General features: G+C 36.1%; 1 protein-coding gene across 1 annotated transcript; it reads left to right on the forward strand.

The window, feature by feature from the left end:
- Positions 1–690: 690 nt before the first annotated feature.
- LOC145680626 (uncharacterized) lies at positions 691–24,758 on the forward strand. The gene is made up of 4 exons (XM_081751314.1): positions 691–963; positions 10,402–10,572; positions 18,305–18,783; positions 23,942–24,758. Exons 1-4 carry the CDS (start codon positions 805–807, stop codon positions 24,435–24,437), a joined length of 1,305 nt encoding a protein of 434 aa, XP_081607440.1. The 5' UTR covers positions 691–804; the 3' UTR covers positions 24,438–24,758.
- The last annotated feature ends 1,186 nt before the right edge of the window (positions 24,759–25,944 follow it).

Genomic DNA, 25,944 nt, shown 5'->3' on the forward strand with positions numbered 1-25,944 from the left:
GTCAGTATTCTAGCGAAAGATGAAAAACCTTTTAACACATACTTATCACTGTACTTTTACGTAACTATGACACTACAATTTACATGTTTTCGGATATATTAAACAACTTAATTCAGTAATTATGCCGGAGCTTCTTCACATCACTACTGCAACGGCCGCCATCTTGGAAACATATGCTAACAAGTACAAAACAGTTGAGATGTGAGATCTTTCATAAATTTTCACTCAAGTAATATTTAGGTTAGCTACGCAAAGTAAGAATTGTTCCCTTTTTCTATCTTATCTTTATGTCCATTTAAAAATACTCCAGAGGGGGAAAAAGTTATCCCTGCCAGGGATAAAATTTTTCTTCTCCAGGGTGGGAAAGATTTTTGTCAGGGGGGGAAATCCCTGGCATCCCCCCGCCAATTCGCACCCTGTATATATATATATATATCTGCTACTGTATTGCAAAATATTTTGAACAGCTATTGAATATTGCAAAATTTTCATTTTGTTGACCCAAAGAGATACAAACCTTCATTTCATAACTGTTTGCCTCATCCCATCGCAAATTTTGTGTTTTATTTTGCTTGGCATGACAATTATAATTTGCCATTTGCAATGCGTTTCGCAAATCTTGTGAAGATGACACGATCTTATTCTGAGAGGCATACTTAAAAGTTACCACCACCACGTACACAAAGCTTGAAATTTAAAAGAGGAAAAAGATCAGTGAAAGGTGTTGTGTTGATATGGTGAAAGTGAAAGTTAAATAATAACAATACTAAAAAAAAAAAAAAAAAACATTAATGTAATTTGAAAATGAAATCTTATTGTGACATAACAGTTGATTTTCATAATGACTACCATATATTATGTCGTTTCTGTTTGAAAAAGACTGAATTGAAATTGAATATATTTGAACCTGAAAGTGTTCGAAGAGATTTGTGTCAAAAAATTTTGAACTGTGTTTCTCTAATAGTAAGTAATACTATTGTTGAAAGATTTTATCGTGCAATTCCAGTTTAAAGCAAATTGTGTATACTTAGAATCATAATATATTCACTTCTTCCATAAATATTTTTCGGGTTAACTTTACAACGCCCGCTCCAGCACGTATACTCACAGAAACGAGAAAATACACACTAATAATTTTATGAAAATGGATCAAAACTTACTTAACCTTAAGCTAACCCGTTCCTAACCCCTACCCTACTTATTTATATCTTACTCTGCTCTACTATACTTTTTAAAAGGGTCCTACTTATCGATGCGCAGCTGGAGCGTGTCTTGTAAAGTTTACCCTATTTTTCCTCTTACTGCCTTAGTATTTCCGGCCTATGTTTAGCAGAAGGGGTCCAGCTCTTTTTTCTAAAAAATGATACAATTTTGGTAATTTCTGTTCATATTCGGTTAGTTTAGGGTAGGTTAGGTTAGTTTAGTTTATGTTATATTAGTGTAGGGGTACCGCATAATTTTGCAAAAAATGATAGAATTTCGCTTATTTCTACTAATATGAGGTTAGTTTAGGTTAGTCCAGGTTAGCTTTGGTTTGTTTATGTTAGGTTAGGTTAGATTTGGTTACGTTATGTTACGTCTAAGTACTTGCATTATTCATTTCTCCTGTAAATTTTGTGTTTTACGTGCTTCTGGACCCCTTGTACTAAACATACTCCGTATTTCCTAACAAAGGACTTTGCGTTACAGGGTGCAGACTTACTTCAGGAAAACACCCGTTATGGGTACAAATAAAGCACAGTGACTTAAGCCATAAAACGCACCCTAAGGGTACTGATAGAGAATATTACTTCAAATTAAGGAAGTATTTTTATTTCACTTCACGCTTTAAATGATTCCCGAAGACGTTCTGGTCTGTTTTTCTTTGGCACATGCTCAAATCCATACAGATTGATAATATGTGTGCAAACCGCTGCACCCTGGAAAAATGAAATGAAATCTTTAAGTTTTACGTTCCACGATTATGCTGGTGAGGCTAAAGGAGACGGTGATGATAAGAGATAAGTGAAATGATGGAATGAAGAAAGTGGGAGGAAACGGGAGAACCTCGAGGAAACCCATGAGCACGGTGTTTGTCCACCACAAAGTTCACACGGCGAGAGCTGGGATCGAACCAGGGACCCCAAGCACCGGAGGTAAACGCTCTACCACTAAGCCACCGAGTTCCCCTGCTGCGCCCTGGAAATTACATTCTTTCCTTTTACCTATTAACCTATTAAATACAATTACCTCATCATTAAATTCATTTGTACTGTAGTATCTTAGAGATTGTTCCTCAGGGTACGAGTGGGTACCTGTGCAGATAGAGAATAGATTGTCAAATTAAAACAATTTTTCTCAAAGTTTTATGGCTCCAAATGAATGTCCAAGACATTCTGCACTGTTAGTTCCTTGACACATACACTAATCCTATTTAAATCAATTCTTGTCCTTTTTCCCCTTTTGTGGTTTTTAACGTGCCATGATTATATTCCAAGGCTAAGAGATGTAGTGGATGGAAAGTGTTAGCATATTTCGTTAGTAGCCGTTTTTATAATGTAGAAGAAAAGAGTGTAAATTAATTTGTCTGTGAGCTTGTTGTCGTTTATTATTCGGTGAATAAATAAGGAATTATTAAAGTAAAATGATTAATTATTATTTTTCCAGTTCAGGTGTATTTCTGGTTCTATGTTTTTTTATCATAGCAGAATATATTACTGTCATATGGAATTATATGAAAACGTCTAAAGTTATCAATTGGCGACGATGCATGGTGAAATCGAACCAAAGTGGAAAACAGTCTAATTCACTTTTTTTAAGTAGTTTGGTAGAGAAACAACAAATGGTAAATAGAAGTAATATATGTTGGATACAATTATTTTGCAACAACATTCCGTTGAAATTTGAGGTTGACACAGGAGCTGCTGCCACAGTAGTGCCAATTAGCATATATTACAAATATTTTAGCGATCTTCAATTAGAAATTTCAGATATTCATTTAAAGGCAGCGGAAGGCTCATCTTTAATGGTGCAAGGCCAAATCACAGTATTAGTGCAGAAAGATACATTTGCTCGGAAGATGATTATGGTGATTGTCACAGATAAGTTAAATCATCCTATTATGGGGAGGCCATGGATTGATGTCATGTTTAAAAATTGGAGAGAACTGTTTCAAAAGCCGGTAGACAATACGGTTCTTAATATGAATTATACAACGTTGAATGATATTAGGAGTACATTAAGGCAGAAATTTTCTGACGTATTCTCGGATTCTGTTAGTCAGCCAATTGCAGGATTCAAGTGTCAGATTCCAGTTAGGCCGGATGCCATTCCGATATTTAGAAAATATTACCAATTACCGTATACTATTGCTGACCAAGTGAAGAAGGATGTCGAAGTTTTAGTCAAACAAGGAATCTGGAAACCTGTATCGTATTCGGATTGGGCTACTCCAATGGTAGTGGTGAAGAAAAAGAATGGAGAATTTAGATTATGTATAGACTATAAGGTGACGTTAAATAAGGTATTAGAAAAGATGGTTTATCCACTTCCTAAACCAGAAGATATTTTTAACAATTTGCTGGGAATGACCGCTTTTACGGTAATTGATTTACGGATGGCGTATCAACAAATATTGGTTGATGATCGATCTAAACCTTTTCTTACAGTTAATACACCTTGGGGACTTTTTCAGCCACAACGGTTACCATTTGGATTGACGTGCAGTCCCCATATATTTCAGAGGGTAATAGAGCAAATTTTAAAAGATTTTCCGGGTGTATTTGCATTTCTAGATGACATTTTAATAGCTGGGCATGATAGAGAAGAGTGTTTTGAACGCACTAATAATGTGCTAAAACGTTTACAAGAGTATCACGTTAAAGTACGTTTGGATAAATGTCAATTTTTACAACCCGAGATTGAGTATCTGGGACATACGATTTCTCCAAGGGGTATTTTTCCGATGGTGAAACATCAAGAGGCAATTTTAAAATGTGAAACGCCAAAAGACGTGTCTCAATTAAAAGCGTATTTAGGTATGTTAAACTTCTTTCACAAGCATCTGCCAAATTTTTCTTTAAAACTGCCTCACTTATTTGAATTATTAAAAAAGAAACAGAGATGGGTTTGGACAAAGGTGCATGATAAAGAATTCCAATTATCAAAAGACATGCTAAGGAAAGCAAAATGGAACCAACCTTTTGACAAATCAGCTGAAGTCGTTCTCATCACTGATAGTAGTGCGTACGGAGTTGGAGCTCAACTTTGTAACAGGAGACAAGGAAAACTGCATACTGTAGCTTGCGCATCAGCAACCTTAACTGATGCTGAGAAAAATTACAGTCAATTTGAAAAGGAGACCCTAGCAATAATATTCGCTGTTAAAAAGTTCCATAAATATCTATTTGGTAGACCTTTTGAGATTCAAACGGATTCGCTACCAGCAAAATTGATTTTTGGAGAAAAAACTTGCATACCAACTTTAGCTTCACCCCGCTTACAAAGGTGGGCATTACTCTTACTTAATTATGACTATGTGATAAATTATTCCAAACATGTGGAAGTAGCAGATTGTTTGTCTCGGTTGCCATTGTCAGAAGAAGTGGGAGATTGGGAAATATCTCAAAATTTTGTTACTAATATCACAGTTGATCCACCCTTGTTCGCCACGATTTGCAAAGAAACGACTCTGGATTCTACGATTAATCTGATAAAGAACTGGTTGCTTCATGGTTGGCCTTCAAGATTGCCATCAACAGGTAATGTGAAGGAATTAAAAGCTTATTATCGTCGACGTCATGAGTTATATGTGCAACAACAGTGTCTCTTTTGGGGTCATAAACTGATAATACCGGCGTCTTTAAGATCTATGATATTACAAATATTACATGAAGGACATTTAGGTGCACAAAACATGAAGGCTGAGGCAAGGTCACATTATTGGTGGCCTTCGTTGGATCAAGACATAGATCTCGTAGTTCAAACATGTACTTCATGTCAGGCTCTACACAATAAAGCACCACAACAGAAATATATATCATGGAGAGACTCAATACATCCTTGGCAACGAATCCATCTAGATTTCTTCGAGTTGGCTGGAAGAAAATTTCTTTTGTTAGTAGATTCGATGTCAAAATGGATAGAAGTATGGCAAATGAACTCTACTAATACTTCAGAAACAATTACAAAGTTGAACACTTGTTTCAATAAATTTGGTTGGCCTCAAGTCATGGTAACGGATAATGGTCCGCCCTTCTGTGGTAAGGACTTCAAGGACTATTGGCTAAAAAGGGGAGTGAAGATACTGAATTCTCCTCCGTGGCATCCCCAGAGTAATGGTCTAGCGGAAAGAACGGTGCAAACCGTAAAGGGTTTGATGAAAAAGAAGTTAATGGAAAAGGGACTTTCTGTGTGTTCCTCTTCACAGTTGTTAAGGATCTTGGAAGACATAGTATATGGACTTAGGTTCACACGATCGGAAAAGTTGCATAATTCACCAGCTGGTTTACTCTTCCGTTATGAACCACGTACCCGGTATAATATCACGTATCAAGACTGTAGGAAAGGCAAAGATGACCAGGATACTAGCAAAGACAATGGTGTTTACAACCAGTGCCAATACAGTAAAGGTCAATTAGTATGGGTCTTAAATAACCCCTGTCACTTCCCAAAATTTGTACCAGGAAGAGTTATTCGATGTATAGGTAACTCTTTGTATGAAGTGTGGGTAGAAAACAAGCGTAGAAAGGTACATGTACACCACTTACGTAGTCGAAGACAGAAATCAGAGAACATTAAAGAGTCTCGTAACGACTTACCAGTGAATAACCGGACAAGTGAAAATGTAAAAATACCAACGGCGGTAAATAGGTCTCCTGATAATTTTTGGTGGTATTTGGAAACTGAAACCTTGCCCAATAATCTTGGTCCACCATTATTATCAGAAAAAAAGGAGGATGAAACGTCATTACGTCGCTCCGAGCGGCAGCGCAGATGTCCAGATAGATATACGCCTGAATAAAAAAAAAAAAAAAAAGAGGAGGAGAATGTTGTAGTGGATGGAAAGTGTTAGCATATTTCGTTAGTAGCCGTTTTTATAATGTAGAAGAAAAGAGTGTAAATTAATTTGTCTGTGAGCTTGTTGTCGTTTATTATTCGGTGAATAAATAAGGAATTATTAAAGTAAAATGATTAATTATTATTTTTCCAGTTCAGGTGTATTTCTGGTTCTATGTTTTTTTATCATAGCAGAATATATTACTGTCATATGGAATTATATGAAAACGTCTAAAGTTATCAAGAGAGACAGTCATGATGAGAATAAACTAAATAGTGGAAGGAACGACCCACGCACACAATTTTTAGCTACCACAAAAACTATACAATGTGAACTGGGCTCGAACTAGGATCCCCATGCACCAGAGCGTTTTATTGTTGAGCCACCGTGGTCCATCAATTCGATTCTATTCAATTTAATGTCGATTATTACAATACTCGAGTTCGATTCGGGGGGCGCGGTGGCTCAGTGGTAGAGCGTTCACCTCTGGTGCTTGGGGTCCCGGGTTCGATCCCAGTCCCCGCCAAGTGAACTTTGTGGTGGACAAACACCGTGCTCGTGGGTTTTCTCGGGGTTCTCCCGTTTCCTCCCACTTTCTTCATTCCACCATTTCACTCGTCTCTCATCATCACCGTCTCCTTTAGCCTAACCGGCATAACCGTGGGACGTAAAACTTAAAGATTTCATTTCGAGTTCGATTCTTCAAGTTCTCCAAAATGATGCGTTCACAGCCGTCAATTGTTTATCAGCGACACGTTTTCAGTCTTCATTTATCTACATTCAAAAATTTTCATCGAAACTCGTTAACTTCATAATTGAAGATTGTTTCCTGCATTTAGACATAATCAACTTATAACTGGAAAAACAAACAAATATATTCAACAAATGATTCTGAGACGTCTTTTAAGGTTCTAATTTAATACGAAAAATCACTAAAATCATTTTTGTAAGTTCCTCGACCTTAGCGAATATCCTAAATATAAGTGATATTAGAAACTTAGTTTTTTTTGTTTTTTTTTTTTCATTCATTCATTCATTCATTTTAAATGCGAAAGGGAAAAGTGGTTATTTTCTTTCAGTAATTTTAGTTGTCATGAATTTGTATCAGATAGTCCAAAAAGTATTAAACCTTTTGCGTACAAGATGACGTTAGTATCCCAATTCTCAGGGTATATGAGTCACAACGGTTCAGGCCTATAGCCTTTCGACAGCTGACAGTTGAAGCTAATAAATTAATGTGTCTGTTTTCAAATTTTATATATATGTATAATCTGAAAACAGACGCATTCATATATATCTGCAAACATATATTTCTCATTGAATTCGGAGTGTAAATGAACACAGCAATAAAACCATAAATCATATTCGTATGCAAGATTTCTCTCACTAATTTTAAAATATTCGTGTGTTGCTCTTCGTCCACACGTCTGGAAACAAATAGAAGATTCCTGTTTCCGCACTTAAATTGTACAACAGACTGCTGGGGACGCACACGAACCTTAGAAGAAGAAGAAGAAAAAAGCCTTTTGTAGACAACGAACACCACCTTGCACTTTACTTACTTTTCCAGTGTCACCAACATCCAACGAAATACCGTCACATTTCAGGTACCAAGTTCCCAGCATCTGTCGCCATGCCCCTAATGCTTGGATTTGTTGTTTACTTCTTTTACTTGCATAAAACAGGACAAATCTTTTTTCCATTTCCTGACGGGACGGTCGGGACACACCCCGAAAACGGGATTGTCCGGGTCAAAACGGAACGGATGGTCGCCTTATATATATATATATATTCGATAAAGGCGCAAATGTTGTGCAGGCCCGTAAAGAAATTTGTGCTGTTTATGGGCAAGATTCATTATCAAAAGCAACAGCCAAAAGATTCAGTTCCCTTTGTTCTAGAAATTTTAATGTCTGAGATGCTTCTCACAGTGGGCGACCAATCACAGGAAGGAAAGATGAGATTCTGACAAAAGTCGAGACCGTCATATAAGCAGTCATTTTATCGATAATTACCTAAATATCCTAAATAGTGTTAAATCATTTGGAGAAAGCTGGCTACGGAAAGAAGCCCAACGTGTGGCTGCCACATGATCTGGCTCAAAAACATTTACCTGATCGAATTTCTATCTGCAAATCTTTAATGAAACATAACGAACACAATTCATTTCTGAAACAGTTGAACGCGAATGATAAATTAGTAGATAACCTACGACAAGAATGCACCTAGTAAGTTGGAAGAAACAGCCGCAATTAGTGAACAGAAAGAATGTCATATACCACACTAATAAGACCAGTCCGCATACATCTTTAACGACCCGTTGGTAATTGAGAGAACTTGACTGGGAGGTTATAATGCATTCACTATATAGTCCGAATCTGGCACCGCCAGAGTATTATTTGTTTCAGTCTGTGCAGAACTCTCCGAATGTTGTAAAGTTTATTTCAAAAGAGGCATTTGAAAACTACGTGTCACAGTTTTTTTTTTTTTTTTTTTTAACAGAAACCGCTGAAATTCCATAGGGACCGGATTATAGTATTGCAAAAAAGAAAAAAAAAATGTATATGTGGTTTCTTAATGGTATTTTCAAATCATAATTAACGTATTCTCAATTTTGACCTCTAAAGGCTCAATAATTCTTACACAACCTGATAAGATTTACACAATGCTCAGAAAAGCTAGAGAAAAGGGCAACTGTTCCCTTACATTCAGTACGAGTAAGAAGATTCTGCAGAGTGTAATAACATGTAGCAGTGTGTCTTTTTAACGGCAGTGAGGAAGGAGGCAGTATGTCTTTGAAACAGTATGTAAATGTTTCATTTAACAAATCTGTTTTTTAACAGATGGGTTTTAACTATTATATTGAATTCAGGAGTGCATCTAAACATTTATTAATGCCGAAATTGTCATTAGATACCTCTCAACTTCGTCAGCGGCTTATTTATGTATATAAACACATTCCAGTTTCGATCACATCTCAGGATTCTATTATGTAACTAACGTCGTTTAAAGAATGATTAAGCTTACTTCTAACTTTCAGAAAATAAAATATCTAAAGCATACCATGATGGATAGTCTGTGGCAAATATAGTATCTTCAAACACATTAATGTTTCTGGTGCAATTTCATATTAGTACGTACTTAATTTTTTTCCTGACATAGTTACGATTGCTGGTAACATGCTGAAAAATTATATAGTAAAAACACAGTAAATATTGTGTAATAACTACGGAAGCTTTAAAGACATAATTGATTGGTTGAAACAGCAAATAAATAAGCCGCTGGCGAAAGAGGGAGTACAGATTGAAAATTTTGGTATTAATACCGTATATTTCAGAATCCAAGACAACTTCAGTTTCTTTTTGGATCAAAAGATATAATATATTTCTTTCAAAAATTTTCTTTTACGCCTTATATCTGGAGAACTACATATAGTGCAACCAAACCAAACTATCACTTAACTCAGTATGATGTGCTTATTCCGTAGAAAATACGAAAACTCAATTTAGGGCTCGTTCAAAAATTTTGTGCCCCTGATCTAAAAATTAATTGTTAGCTAAGATAGCAATCTTTTGATCATTTTTTTTTTTTTTTAAATCATTCCTAAGTTTCTTCACAGCACACACTGAGTATATTTTCAGAACGTACAATAAAACTGAACTAAAAATCAATCAGATACAGCTTTCTCGTAGTCTTCTTCATTGAAAGGGGTCACTGAATCTTCATTGTCATTGTGACCTTGGTTTTCTTCCCACAGGAGATCATTCTCAGTCCTATATGATATGTGGCGAAAACAAAACAACCCCATATTTTTTAAGCACGAAATTGCTTCGAAAAGGCTCATGTGGGAATTAGAAATACACGGGGAAATATTTAGACACTTTTTAAGTTAGTTATTTAATTATGCATGAGTTTTTCTTTTGTTACAGGCATCTAATCGATATTATATTGGAACCTTCCAATTTGACATATGGTTATATTAACATAGATTAACGTATGATGCTTATTTTTCATCTAATTAATACTCGTGTTCCTAACACTTCACTATAATAGAATAGAGGAACTTGTCAAATAAGATACATGATCTCATCAAACTAGGTTGTTCAGTGTAGTGATTAATATTGCCAATTACTTCAGTTATTTACAAGATAATTGTTACTGTCGGACTACTATGGTTCTATCGTGTGTCCATCAAAGATTTTCTTATTTCATGATTTTAGTTCAAAAATGACAACTATTGAAACAGTTCCGAGAACTTTACAACCTTTATACTAATTATGTAAATACTGTTTATTTAAACTCGCTCTGAGATCCCCTTATTATAAATATATTCAGTAAATTGTCTTTTTCTTTCTTTCTTTTAGGTTTCTGAAGAAGATAGTCTTCCGAAATACATATGTCATACGTGCATTGATAAATTAGAAAGTTTTCAGGACTTCAGGGATGCCTGCCATGAAGCTGAGAACCTCCTGTATGCTTATATTTCATCTCTCGCCAATAAAGATAAACACACTTCAAGGCCACTAGACGATCGAGTAAGTCTGAATATTTTCGTTTCACTAATTAATGAAAAAAAAAAAAAAAATGGACTACTGATAGCAGTGTTGATCTATTGTTGGACTCAAATCAGAGTTCAACACTTCATTGCCTCTATTTTAAATATTCTTGTTCGTGGCGTACAACGCAAGATCATTTTTATGAGTTGAGATACCGAGTGAAATAACGTTCATATATTATAGAAATTGAAGAACTCTTCTTTACCTGTAGAGGCACAGCGGCTCACATAGAGCGCTCACCAATGCTTTCGATCTGAGGCTATGTGAGTTCATTATTCAAACTCATATAAGTGTGAGTTCACCACAAAATTTTACAATTGGTATGCACAACATCTACTAACGAACGCTTTTTAATCACTCTTCTAAATTTTCCAATTATCAAACTACATTTCGACTCCATAATACAGAGTTTGCTTCAGAATAACGTCAATTACATATTAATTACACCAGCTCTTGCTAAGAAGAGGATTCAGAATAATTCGATTTTACGTTGATCACTCATAGAGAGGAATGTAAGATTGTTTTACCAGTATTCTAAAGCATTTATAATCTCTTTCGATCCTTCAACAGCTAGTCTGACATTATAGTCCAAACTCCAAACATGCATACAAAGGGAACTATCATATTCTTCGTAAAATTTTTAACAACGAATTCTTGACGGAAACTACACACATCTGTCTTAAAGCTCCCTATTATGCAATCTGGACTAGAGAAGGGATATATGAACTTGGTCTATCTATATACTAATCACAAAGTATGTGATTGTATACAGAGTCGGACACGTTCACAAGAAATGGACTGCTTATATATATATAACCTACCTTTTGTTTAAAAATTCAAGTACAGAGTGTCAATTTAAACGTACTCTTCCGAGAACGTAGGAATTTCATTTATAGTTTTACCCATGGGGGTTACACTTAAATATTCGAAAACCTGTAAAAATTACAAAACATACGAATCACATACTGTCAACAGATGGAATAAGTCATTCTATGACTTATTTCTTCGATGAAAATTTTCAGACAGTAATTGGCTTCATTTTGAATCTACCGATAAGATTATCAGCATATTTCACAATTAAATTTCACAAGTTGCCACAAAATCCAAGCTTTAATTTCACCTTTAATTTGCAAAATCTGCAAAGAAAAGTTACATCAATACGCTCATTGCTTAAATATAAAGAACGTCATCTTCTTGACAACATGTCCGACTTTCATTCATCACATACCCCTCCCCCTCCCGTATAGTATAATCGCAACTGCTACTTTAACTATTATTTTATTAAGTGGTGTTGGAATCTTTCTATATTTTCTGTATAAACTTATAATTCATAGTAATACTTAACAAAAACTGTATCAGGTTAACTTTGTCTCTTCCAATATGAATAGACTAATTACGCCAATAACATTAAAAGCTCTCATAATAATTTTATTCTTAATTTTCTTATATGTGCTGTATCGTCTACTACATATGCGATGACTAGTGGAAAATCATCCGAAACTTGACACTTCTGGATGACTTCGCGCAGCGTAGTTGCTAACGCTCTCGCATTCGGTGCGAGCAGTCCCGGGTTCGATTCCCGGTGGGGACACTCGAAAAAGTGTAAAAACCATTTTCAGGCAAGCCATCCTGAATGAGGTTTTGCTGGGTTTTCTTCATTCATACCAGGCAAATACCGGGGTGGTGCCTATCATATAGGTCCCAGGCCGCTTCCTTCCATCTCTTTCCCCGATAATGTGATCGCCGAGGGACGTCATCTCTCATACGTGACGGACTAACCAGAAATCTAAACCCTAAATCCTTGACACCTCTGAGCTGATTCCATTGGACACTTTTAACAATAGTGCCACTGCTGATGTACAAATATCACACACAAGTACTCCGCACATCACCATTAGTGGGTTAGTGTATTTATAATAATTATCAACACTAAGGCTCAAAAGAACCTTTCCCTTGAGGAAAATGAAGTGTGTCTCACCGATTCCACCTTGAGTAAAGGACTAACTGTTTAATGCTTCTTCTCACATCCTTCATCGCAATATAAGTCCCTCTATTTATCGCAACAGCGGTAAACGGCTTTTTTGCTACAATAATGATACAGTGCTACTGTTTCAGTGACCAGTGATTTTTTTTAAAGTGCATATCTTAAGAGCAGGTCGCTCTGCAGTGCAGTTTTACAAACAATAACAATAACCCTCTGGCTTTTTTAAAACTGCCGTGGGGATGTTATATCCTATACGTGCCTCGTATTTATCAGCAAAGCCACATGCTTCTTTACTATTATTACAAGCAAGCAGACGATAAACCTCGCCATGAACACATGATCCGGAAAAGGACGAACGTCTGAAGTTCTACAAGGACTTAGGAAAATGGAATGCACAAGAAGCCGCAGCACCTTCGAAGACATCACCTCTTAGTTTGCCTGAAGCTCTGAGATTTCTCGCTCACTTAACTTGTCTGGAGCTCTGTGGATACTTAACCACACTATCTTTGCTTGTCTGGAGCTCTGGAGTAAATATTTCCTTAGGTGTCTGAACCTAGGGACCCTCCATTTACCAACAAAATCCCATAGAGATCATTATTTTGGTCTCCGGACCACAGTTATAGTGTTTTGTATTACGTATTCCGGCTTTTTTAGGTAAATTAAAAACTGGGATCTGAAAAATACTAAGGAATGTACTAAATGTGTGTACAAAATTTTAAGCTTCTATCTTGAATAGTAAGGACGGGAAAAATATTTACCAATGATCCCCACAATGCCTCAGATTACCCCAAAAGACCATGATCTCAGGTACAAAAAAAAAAAAAAAAAAAAAAAAAAAAAAAAAAAAAAGTGACACATCCCTATTTATCCTAGAGACATGTTTTTACCCTTTTGCCTCTCTGAACTCCTGCTGTGTTAACGTAGAGATCTGAAAAGATCTGATAAATACTACTCGGTGCACTGAACGTTTGCTCAAAATTTCAATCTTCTAGGTGCAAAGCCCACCATAAAATAATAAAAAATAGGCCTAACCAACATTTTTCTTCATCTCAGCTAAAAATTTCCTATTTACCCTAGGATCATCGTTCGTCCATCGTTCTCTTCAGGATAGAACATCCTTTCAGTCGGTATCATTCACATGTCTCCATCATGTATCTGAGTCGAAAAAGGGGAATTTTTGGTTAAGATATCTCTTTACCTTTTAGCCCTCTGGATCCCCTCTGTATTAACGCGGAGATCTGAAAACAGTTTGATAAATACTACTCGGTGGACTGAATGTTTGTGCAAAATTTCAATTTTCCAGGTGCAAAAGTAAGCCCACCAAAAAATAATAAAAATAGGCCTTACAAAAAGTATATTTTTTTAAAAGTTACGATGTCATCACCCCTATGTCTCGACGCAGAAAGGCGTGAAACTATACGTAACGTGTTCTACAATTACTCTAGACTTAAAAAAAACGAAGTTCTTTAAGGTTCTATTTTAATCGAATAATGAAGACACTACTTTAGTACCTAAAAATAGATACTAGAACTTCAAAGCGTTCAGGATTTTGATAATAGAAAAGTTTGTGTGAGAAAGTCCAAAAATCTCGTGTATTAATTGCTCTAACTACTCTTTGCTTGCCTGGAGCTCTGAAGTATCCATTCCCTTGGGTGCTTGGGTCTAGGGACCCTTCATTTACCAGCAAAACCCATAGAGAACATTATTTTGGTCTCCAGACAGCAGTTATAGTGTTTTGTATCATAATTGTGTATAACAGAATTTTGATGATTTAAAAAAAAAAAAAAAAAAGGCTTGTGGGAGAAAGTCGAAAAATCTCTTGTACTAATTGCTCTATCTACTACCTTAGCAGAGTATTTTTACAATAAACGTATATAATTACTCACCTACTAATATTTTCCTGTCAGTTTTTCTTCCAAGGTTTTGGGTGCTATACTCGAGCCTTAGGGGTCAAACACAGGCTGAAGAATGTGTTCGAAGCACATTACATTAGAACAGAAAATCCAAAATCAAACACCGGTAAAGGAAATCTGGATAGATGTTGACACGCCATCATTACTAATTATTTGGTCTAGGAATTAATTCGTGCGGTTGATACGCACACATTGAAGCTGTAGTACAAACACAAAATACATAAATACCTTAAGAAAAATATTGTCCATTGCTAGCCACCACTTTCGCCCATCTGACAGGCAATGTACGATTCCGTGGCGAAAGAAGTCCTCATCCTTGGAAGCGATCCAGTCAGAGACCCATGTTTCGATATCTTCTGAAGAAGTAAACCGCTGTCCAATCAAATCGTTGTTCATGCAATCGAACAAGTAGTAGTCCGAAGGAGCAACGTCTGGTGAATACGGCGGGTGGGGTAAAACTTCCCATCCGACATTTTCTAAATAGGTTTTGACCGGTTTTGCGACATGTGGGCGAGCGTTATCATGTTGAACAATAAGTTTATCATGTCTGTTCTCCCATTCTGGTCGTGTTCTGGCCAGAGCTTGCTTCAAACGCATTAATTGTCGTCGATAACGTTCTCCATTCATAGTTTCACCCGGTTGCAGCAGCTCATAGTACACCACACCTTTCATATCCCACCATATGCACAGCATAACCTTTGCACAGTGAATATCTCGTTTTGGTTGTGATGGACCTGGTTCACCTGGTTTCACCCAGGCCTTTTTTCGTTTAGGGTTCTCGTAATGGATCCACTTCTCATCACCCGTAATAATTCGATGCAGAAACCCCTTTCTGTTCTGTCGTTGAAGCAGCAATTCGCAAATGGTTTTTCGTCTTTCAACGTCTCTGTCTTTCAATTCATGTGGAACCCAATGTGACATCTTTTGAATCATTCCCATGGCTTTCAAGCGTTTGGAGACTGTTGTTTGATCAACGCCTAATGCTGCTGCAAGTTGTTCCTGCGTTTGACACGAATCCTGCTCGAGCAATGCTGTCAATTCTTCGTCTTGAAATTTTTTTGGCTGTCCAGCTCGCTCTTGGTCTGCCAAGCCGAAATCACCACTTCTAAACCGTGCAAACCACTTCTGACACGTTCGCTCAGCTAGAGCATGGTCACCATACACTTCCACCAAAATACGATGACTTTCAGTCGCACTTTTCTGCATGTTAAAGTAATGCAGCAGGACACCCCGCAAAAACACTTTATCAGGCACAAATTGCGCCATGTTCACTTAACTACAAACTGGTGTTGTTGACGCTTTAATCCACTGCCCTATACTACGAACGATACGCGATGACAGGGGTTTGCAACACATGTGTGGATACACGGAACTGTGGGACGCTCCGTTCGTTGCGCCATCTCTTGTCCACCCGCACGAATTAATTCCTAGACCAAATACAGCAGTAGTAACAAAAAAACAAATATTAGTTTAAAAAACTTTATTACCTATATTTGTGCTATACTTAATTCATTCTTAGTACATTCACTGAAAAATATGTGGTATTAACAAAATTGTATAATAGTGTTAGTTTAGGTACATTGAGCACTCGACGATTCAAATATGTCTCTTGGCTAGTGATTAGAAGTACAATTCGAATAGAGAAAAATCCATTTGTTTAAACCTGGAGTATATAAAAATACATAGAAAAAAGTGCGTTGATTAGTGCACTAATCTTTATACATATATTCAAATATTGTTATATACTAAGATACTAGGAGTAGCCAACGGTATACTGGGAACAGCAAGTGACCACTCGAAGTATTAGAAGAGAAACTGACTGAGAAACATTTATTTGAGCAATTCGTTATGTTATAATATGTTTCATACAGTCGACAATAATTATATTTAAAAATGTCCTTTTTTTTATCTAGTGGAAAAGTTAAGGATAAAGAGACAGAATACTTGAATGTTAGTTCAAAGCCCTAATAACGGCTGATCAGCGTTGCAGAATATTATAGAAACGAATAATAACCCTCTCGGGTCTATTAACTGTAGCCACATCCATATCATAGTGTATTACAATATTATTATTATTATCGATCTGAAATTTTTTCATAATATTCTTCAAGGAGGTTTCTTTATTAGTGGCATATTTTCCATAAGAACTCTTTACCGTAACATTAGAAATTTTGTTCCTTTTCTCTCTCGAATGTTTCTACTCTAATATCTTCTATTTATAAAACTATAGATACTGCAAACAAATATAGTAGTAGTAGTAGTAGTAGGAGAAGGAGGAGGATGTGGTGGTGGTGGTCGGTCGTCGTCGTCGTCGATCGTTTTCTAATTTTAAAAATGAGACCAGATATTCACCATTTCTAGACCAAATAAAATAACAGTACTGTGCCTTCATTCCGTTGTGGCAGTTAAGGTCGCATTCACTTTAGAATTGACATCCCAAGGTCTGCATCCGTAGTACTCTTCTCTTCTTCTGTGCCATTCATCCACGCCATGGTCACATTCTCCCAAGTATATAGTGGCTTGATTCCCACGCTGTAAGCAAGATTATTAACTCTAATGAAAGTAATTCAAATTGCTGTACGCATCATTTGAGTCATTTGCATTCCGCCTATTAGGCCTAGTTCAAGAGTAAAATAAATAACGTAAGGAATAAAATAAATAAATTTAACCTTACAATGCATAGTGGAACAGATGTGGGTTATAGTGGTAAATAGTGTGTTCTTTTCTACATAACGGTGTGTAGTTGCTAATGCATGTTAAACCAGATTAGAAACGTTCGAAGCTAGTTCTGATTCCACATAGATAACACTATTGAGCGTACCGGTACTTCCGCTACTCATTTTTCTTTTCTCTTGCAAAACTATTTTTTTCAAAGAAAAAAATATCATGCATTGTAGGGTTAAAATTAAGTTATAATTTAGTTTCTTTGTATCTGTCAAGCAATACTAAAATCAAGGTAATTTGGCGATAAGGGTTTTATAAATTATATTGCAACCGGAGAATAAAGAAAGAGCAGAATAATAGTTTAGTTGGTTTATTGATTAGAGTTTAGCGTTCCTTCCAGCACCGAGGCTATGTGAGAAGGGGATTTTCAGCTTAACGTGGGATCCGAACCACATGATCTCCAGCCGGACATCGAACCTGGATCTCGCGCTAAAAAAACCCACATACTAGTTATACAGCCATAAAGGAACTTGAATATAACAATTGTGTGATGCAGTCAACGTATTTTGTTACTTTTTATTCTTCCAGACATGATCCGTAATCAGTAGTGATTGTGGTTAAATCATAAGTAATGATGTGTTATTAATGGCATTATATATTGTGTATGTGAGTATTTTCGCTTGCAAGCTAATTACTTCATTTAGAGACGTTAAATACAATAGGTGTGGATTGCCAACGCTGACGTACTAGTCTTGACTCGTTATTTGCAATGAATGAAACAGTAGAGGGAGTAGGGAGAAAAATAGTGCTGGTGGAAAGGTGTACCCGTTCATATTGAATTGCAGTTTGTAAAGCAGGAGAATGTAATATGGGAGCTGTGAAAATTTAAAATCTTAATTTTAAGAAAATTGCAGTGATCCAGAGAGGGTTAATATCCATGATCAACGTTAATATCCAGAGAGCGTTAATATCCGTGATCCAGAGAGGGTAGATATCAATGTTGAGTATTTAGAAAATCTGTTGGTTCGGAGGATTGCATATATTTATATACTGTTCTCTCTTACAATTTAATTTGTATTTTGGGCGACTATAGTTAGATAAAACCTTTTATTAAACACATTGTTTAAAATTATTTTAAATTTTCTTCCAGAGTCCTGAATTGTCATCAAATTTGGATGAAAGTTTCGATACTACAAGTAGAAAACAGCTGACAATCAGAGAAGATAATATCAGGATTAAACAAGAAAACCTAATTGAAGCCATTACTGAATCTGATGACACTGAGAACAGCTCGCGGAATTATGTAGTACGAAGCCCGTCAATCAAAATAAGCAAGGTGAAAAGGAAAGAGGTAGTAAACAATGCTCAAAATAGCAATAAGCGGAATTATGCTGCTAAACGTATGTGTACTTCGCAAACTGAATATACTCCAGGCAAACGAACTTTAATCACAGAAAATGTGACTATAAAAAAGGAAAGCAAAGAAAGTGACTCCAACTGCAGGGCTGTTAGTAGTATTGTTTGTGATCGAAATCCCGAAGAACGCCATGTAAATAATGAAAGACTTATTTCAAATCTTAGAAATAGTGAAAATGACATTCGAGAAGAGCCTTTATCACTGAGTGAGAGGTATGTGCAATCACAACTAAAATGTATAGAAAAATATAATTTAAATACCTTAGAAAGTTATATAACTAACACCTACTTATTATGTAGAAAGTAATATAACTAACATCTACTTATTATGTCCTCTACAAATTCTAATCGGATTGTTATATTCCTAATACGATTTCTGCAATCAATCCTATTGCTTTCGAGACTGCTAGACATAAATGAAAACAGAAATGAGTTATAATATACTTACTAATGATGTGTGATGAAGACACTGATGAGTTAAATGAAGATTTTAAATTGTATGAAACGTGTGTAAATAGAAACAACTTAGATTGTTTTCATATTGGTTCTGCTAAGCTGTAATTTAATGTGTGTAGTAATCACCATAGGCGTCTCTGGCGGGGGGGACGCGTCCCCCCAATATTTTGAAATACGAAATCTTCAATATATTATCTTAATTTAATTTATTTAGATGCTCACTAGCAGTTAGATCATTTCCTTTGATGCGTCCCCCCCCCCAAATTTTACATGCCAGAGACGCCAATGGTGATCACCAATCCAATAACTTATTGTTAATGAAAACTAAACCTGCCTTAGTACTTTATTCTTCTTGTTTCCTTTATGTGTTAATTTTCCTCTATATTTCAAACTTCCCAGGGGTCGTGAATGCGGTATATTTTCTGTGAACAGTAATTTTTGTACTTTTTATGTACATTTTTTTGTCCTGTTAAGAGAAAAAGACTCAACTATTTTGGGAAAAAAAAACACCGTGGCTTTACTAATATAGAGGAAAATGAACTTTTAAAGAAAAGAAAAATGAAATAAGTTTTACGTCCCATGGTTATGCCGGCTAGGCTAAAGGAGATGGTGGTGATGAGAAATGAATGAAATGGTGGAATGAAGAAAGTGGGAGGAAACGGGAGAGCCTCGAGAAAACCCACGCACACGGTGTTTGTCCACCACAAAGTTCACTTGGCGCGAGAGGGCCGCGGTGGCTCAGTGGTAGAGCGTTCACCTCTGGTGCTTGGGGTCCCGGGTTCGATCCCAGTCCCCGCCAAGTGAACTTTGTGGTGGACAAACACCGTGTGTGTGGGTTTCCTCGGGGTTTTTCCGTTTCCTCCCACTTTTTTCATTCTACCATTTCATTCATTACTCATCATCACCGTCTCCTTTAGCCTCACCGGCATAACTGTGGGACGGAAAATTCAAAGATTTCATTTCATTTTTTTTTTTCACTTGGCGCGAGCTCTGATCGAACCGAGGACCCTATGCACCAGAGATGAACGCTCTACCACTGTGCCACCGCGGCCCTTTATAAAGAAAAGAAGTACCGATACTGAGATAGGTTTACTTTTTAAAATAAAGTATACCCCCATAGCATCTATTAGTAATTAAACTTCACTCGGTCGAAAAAGTGTAACAGCTTTTTCAGGCCAGCCAACTTGAGTGAGGTTTTCCTGGGTTTTCCTTATTCACACCAAACAAATGACGGGATGGTACCTAACATAATGGTCCCAGACCCCTTCCTTCTTTCCCCAATCCTTTTTTCTTCCCTTTCATCGGATAATGTGCTCGTCGGTGGACGTCATCCCTCATACGTGACAGGCTAAATGGCCTTAGATGTTGAAAGCCTAGAAATCTAATTCCTAATCCTAGTAATTAGACGTATTGATGATTTTTTTAACAGCTAAATTGAATAAAATGTATAAATATTTATGAATCTCTTCGTTAGCAATCGAAGTCAATCCAATTAGAATTCCTAGGACAATAATAGGTGAGTGTTAGTTAATATTAATGAAATATGCCAAATTGTTTCTGTGTTCAAGAAAGGTAACTCAGTTTCTTGTATATTTCGTCATATATGCGTAGTATAAAAAGAAGTCTTTGAAAGGGTTCTGTAGTCTGTAGACTTAAATTTTTAATAAATTAAATTAAAATAAATAATAAATTTTTAATATTTAACACTACCTCATAAATAAAGGATCGGAATTCATGGCAAAATAAAGTCCAAATGAGAGCAGATTGGCAACACAAAAGGAATTTCAATGTGTAAGCTGATATAAAAATAATTTTAACACCTGAATGCAACAGAATTAGCAATGAAATTTGTGGCTAGTTAGCCCCCATAAATTACTTATAAATAATAGTAGAGTTAGGGAGTTAATTTACAGTTACAGGCATTATTTATAGTTTACATATTATATCGGAAAGGAACGTTTTTTCAGTAAACTAGGAACCAACAAGAAGGAATCATTTTTAAAAATATCCTTCCACCATACTCAATCGCAAATCTGTCTGTGTTTTTGTTTAGAGAAATGCCTACTTAAGTTGCCATTTTGAAACACTACCAGTTCCAGTTACATCTACTAAAACTGCAAGAATTTAGGAATAAAATTATTTTAGTTAAAGAAACTGCTTCGCATCTTCTTTTTATTTCTTCGTTCAACATCCCAATGTATTTGTTAAAATTAAAAACACCCATACCATAGTTTGCTGTCAATGGATTTTTTTCTTTATTGTAAATAATGTTGACATTGATGATCATCCTACAATTAAGAACCAGAGTTGTTAATAGTTACGGAAAGAAATGTTTTAATCCGATATGCTTAAGGAAGAGCAGCGAAATACTTTTTGACATCATTTGTGCAAGTGACTATTGCGTGTGCCTTTTATGCGTGTGGATCCGGGTTTAATTTCCGGTGGGACAACACTTACAAAAAAAAAAAAAAAAAAAAAAAAGAAAGAAAGAAAACAGTTATCATCAATCATGTCTTCTTTAGCCTAAAGGGCATAATAGTGAGACTTTAAACTAAGAAAATATTGTTTTATTTTAGGAAATATATTAGTACCTAATATAAGTTTAATTTACAAAATTTCATGAACGACCATTTTGGGCACGATGTTAGTTAACAATATATGCGTACTTTATATTGTGTCAATATATTTGAAACAGAAAATTTGGATATAACGTTTTTAACTTTTTCCCTCAAATTCTAACGCCTCAAATAATGCTATATTTAGGTTATCGAGAGATACGTTGGTTCCATGTAACCTTCTTCATAAAAGGTATCTTTAGCTCTTTAAAAAGCTGAAGTTTAGCTTATGCATAAATTATAAATGATAATGTGGTCTACCAAATCTGACTACAACAGTTTCAAAGCACTTATTGGGAATACTATTAAATTTTAACTAAAGATTTTTGTCTTATGTCATTACTCTAGTACCTCTACAAACAATTCGTTAGAAGTAGAAAGGGCATACCCGATTTACCCGTTTTCTTTCCTATCGAGTGATCGTATATCTTGATGATCGATCTTCTCACAGTTTTTTCTTCAGCAAGTTGTAATCAATACTTTCTTGTGTTAAAATGAGAAGAGAAAAATGGAACGTACTACAGTGTGTCAGGAAACTCGAGCAACCCGAAATTTGAAGCATCAGAACTTTTGAACCATAAATGCGAATGGAGCTAAACTGGTATACCTAAAATAGTAGGTGGCCAACCGCATGTCCTGACACCGTCTGATACCTTCAGTGATACCATATTACACCACAATGCCGGAAACTTTTTTTTCAGCACGCCATTATCACGGCCTTGGGATGTCTGTATTTCATGCCAGTGTGTCGTTCGTGTTTCAGAATGATACATTTCCACCCAGCCTACCCATTAACATTCCCATTTGTTCATAAACAATGCACATATCCTTCCAATTCGTGATTTTTCACTTTTTTTAAGCATCTTCGATGTTTTTGGCATTCGTGAGGACGAATGTCGAAGCTCTTCTCCATGGTTTATATCTCAAATATATCTACACAGACAGGTCATCTCTGGGTGATAATTTCATTTCGTTCGCATTTTATGCTTTAAAAGTTCTGAAGCTCCAAATTTCGAGTTACGGGACGTTCCGAATTGCCTGTATTATTTTTTCATTAAAGTTGAAATGTTGAGAAAAGCTCAAAATTTCTCAGGTAAAAATACCATGGAGAAAACTTATTCTTTTATTCGTTTCAAAAAAGCCAGTTTTTTCCCCGAGCCCTTGCTGCTTTGTTCAAAATACTTCCACTCATTTAATTGACGATTCAAGTATGGTACATGTTTCGCCCATAGTGACTATCTGCCCAAGTTAGCTCTTACCTCCTAGCGATGCGGCAAGTCTTATGCAGTTGCATAACGTTGTCATTTTTGTACTTCGGTGATTTGATGGGCTATCCACCGTGCAGCAATTTTATGGAACCCAAGGATGTTGTGCAGGATGGGAAGCACGGTTTTATGATACACTCCTATTTCTGCAGCTAACTCTCGCACAGTCCATGGGCGATCCATCTCCAGCGGAGAAGAACGGAGCTGATTTGTATGGGTGAGTTTAGAGTCGTCATGAGTTTTCTTGAATAAATTTCTGCCTTTCCGAAACTCTTGAACCCACCTTACCTTGTTACTGTTCAATATGACAACACTTCGTCGCCACATGCTTCATGAATTTCCTGAAAATAGTTCCATACACTCTGAACACATATGACTTGAATGTTCACCCACGCATCATGTTCCACTATCGCAAACATCTCATAGTTTCAAAACTCGGGTAAGAGCGCTTGAAGTCCCTCACCTACTTCACGACAATGCACTATTTGGTTGAATAAGACACAAGTGCTTCCAGCTATCAAGTTGCTCATCTAACCTTAGGTTATCATTTACCGAATATTTGAAGCTATCTTACGCTTTTTCTCGAGCAGCAATTTTGCCGCTCCTTTTTATCCAGCAGTAAACACAGTTTCGTGTAGTAAATGAAGAAAATAGTTCTTCATTCATTCATTTGACGAAAATGTAAGAATCATATTTTATCTTAGATATGTTTTCCATGTCCTTATTCTTATATAAATGTTGATCATTGCTAGTGACAAAATTATTAAGAGAGAGACCTCGTAAAATAATAACAGATAGTTTTGTGGTAATGATATGAAATTAGAATAAAATAAGGAGGTTTTGTTAACAGTTATTCGATAACTCGTAGAATTTCTTGTTTTCAGAAATAACATTCTTACAGTTTCAATGCAGTACAGAAGTTTGCTTTTGTTATCTAGGCCCTTGTTTTGGTACTTGTTTCATGAAAACTATGCATTTCTCCTCGTTACATAAACAATTTCACTGTTTATATTAATATTTTATTTTGTTTTACAGTTCTAACCTAGAAACAGTACAGCAAAATCAGCAGGATGCGAATTCTGTATCTGATGTCACATGTGACACTTCAAGAAGGAAAGAACAATCCATGCAGTTATCTAATATTTGGGACATAGAAGCCATAAGAAACGTTAAGGCCTGTTTAAATTTGAGTACAAGCTCGAGTAGTGATGATTTCAACTTGTTATCTGCTAGTAGTAGTGTGATGTCTAAATTAGGAGTGAGTTGTACGCAAGAAGAGATGCAGAATATTTTATTGACTAAAATCTCAGGTGTGAGGGGGACAGGTGGTAGCGGAGTTTGGAAGAATTATAAGTGCCCTGAATGTTACAAATCCTTCTTCCAAAAGGTTGATCTTACAAGACATTTACGTACTCATACAGGTGAGAAACCGTACATTTGCCATATATGCTCCAAACGATTTGCGCAGAAGGGGAACTGTGATAGACACATGAGACTTCATTTAACTGATAAACATCCATCTGCCTCTTGACTGGTCCTTTTTTCTTTGATTGTGTAAATATATGACTTACAGGCAGTAAAAAAATAGAAGTACTTGTTCCTATGTTTCCTGTTGAAATTATAAGTTTTATGGACTGTATAAATAGTAACACCCAGTGAGATACGGCAAGTGTCGTGAAAGAGTAACACCGTCATCGATGCTACTCTTCACATCATAAATAGAGAAGGAAGAAATTGAGCAGCTTATCAGGCTTGGCGGCCTTAGTGGGAAAAATAAAGCAAAAGCTAGAAGGATGTAATACAAATGTTGATTTAAGTTAATAAACTATCTTTTTATATGGAAAATGTATAACTCGTTTCTCTAATTCAAAAGCATTCTAGAACATCTTTCTTTTTGCAGCTCATATATGACCCTAAATCTTCCTACGTGTATGGAAATTCTTGTATGACTACCAGCCTTGCACAAATCTTCATTCTCCTCTGGGTGTAGCACTTGCCATTAGTCCTTCCTCGTAATTTCAAGTTCTTCGTAGAGTTTATTATTTGTGTATTCTTATATGTATACTCTTATATGTATATTGTTATATGACTCTTCGGTTGTTGTAGCGGAATAATACATTGATTAATTAGGTTGTAATTGAAGGTGCTTATACATCTCATGAATCTACTGTAACATGTATTAGCATTTTGCGAGAAGCGCAGTATATATATCAGAAAATCACCGACTGATTTAGAATTCAGAATGTGACTGAAAGAAGAGATAAATATTAATGACTTGTTAATATTGCCTGAAAATAATTTTAATAAAGCCATTCCGAAATACATCCTGTCAATCTGATATTTGCACTAGTAGTGAAGAAAATATAGCTTCAGTATTCAGTATATTATGATGAGAAATTTTAACGAGAAATAACTTTCTACCAGATAATGCGAGAGCTCATTTCGCAAAATGGACTCTTCTTTCATATTGAAAAGAGGTAATTGAGCCTGATTGAGTTTCTTTTTATTTTTCTTAACTAATGAAATCTCTTAAAGTCTACCACTCAAATATTTTCAACTAAAATCGGTCATCTAGATTGTAGAGAGTTGGTTTTCTGAAGGAAGTGCGGAGATTTACTAAGAAAAATGAAATCTTTAAGTTAACTGTCCAATACTATGACCTTTAGCTTAAAACTAAAGGAGGTGAATAATTAATGGAAATGGTTATGAAAAATTCGGTGAAATTAGAATGTGGAAGACGGGAGTACCCTGACATAACCCACGGACAATTTACAAAGGATTCACAAAGCAGGCAGTAGCCCCTCCTACTGATCTAGTGACAAGCGCACACACGCCTTTGGTGCGCGGGGTCCCGTTTTCAATACCCAGTAGGAGAGCGTTGAAATTTTGAACGCATTACGGTGGGTCAGATTCCACCCTAAACTGTAGGTTATGTCTCATAGCCTCGGTGTTGAAATTGACGTGAAACTCCGGCCAACAACCAATCAAACCAGGGATTTAAACTCAAATAAGGTGACTACAATTTGAATTATAAGGTC

The sequence above is a fragment of the Thermobia domestica genome, chromosome 3 (genome assembly GCF_964235325.1).
Source record: "Thermobia domestica chromosome 3, izTheDome1.hap1.1, whole genome shotgun sequence".
Classification (NCBI taxonomy): Eukaryota; Metazoa; Arthropoda; class Insecta; order Zygentoma; family Lepismatidae; genus Thermobia; species Thermobia domestica.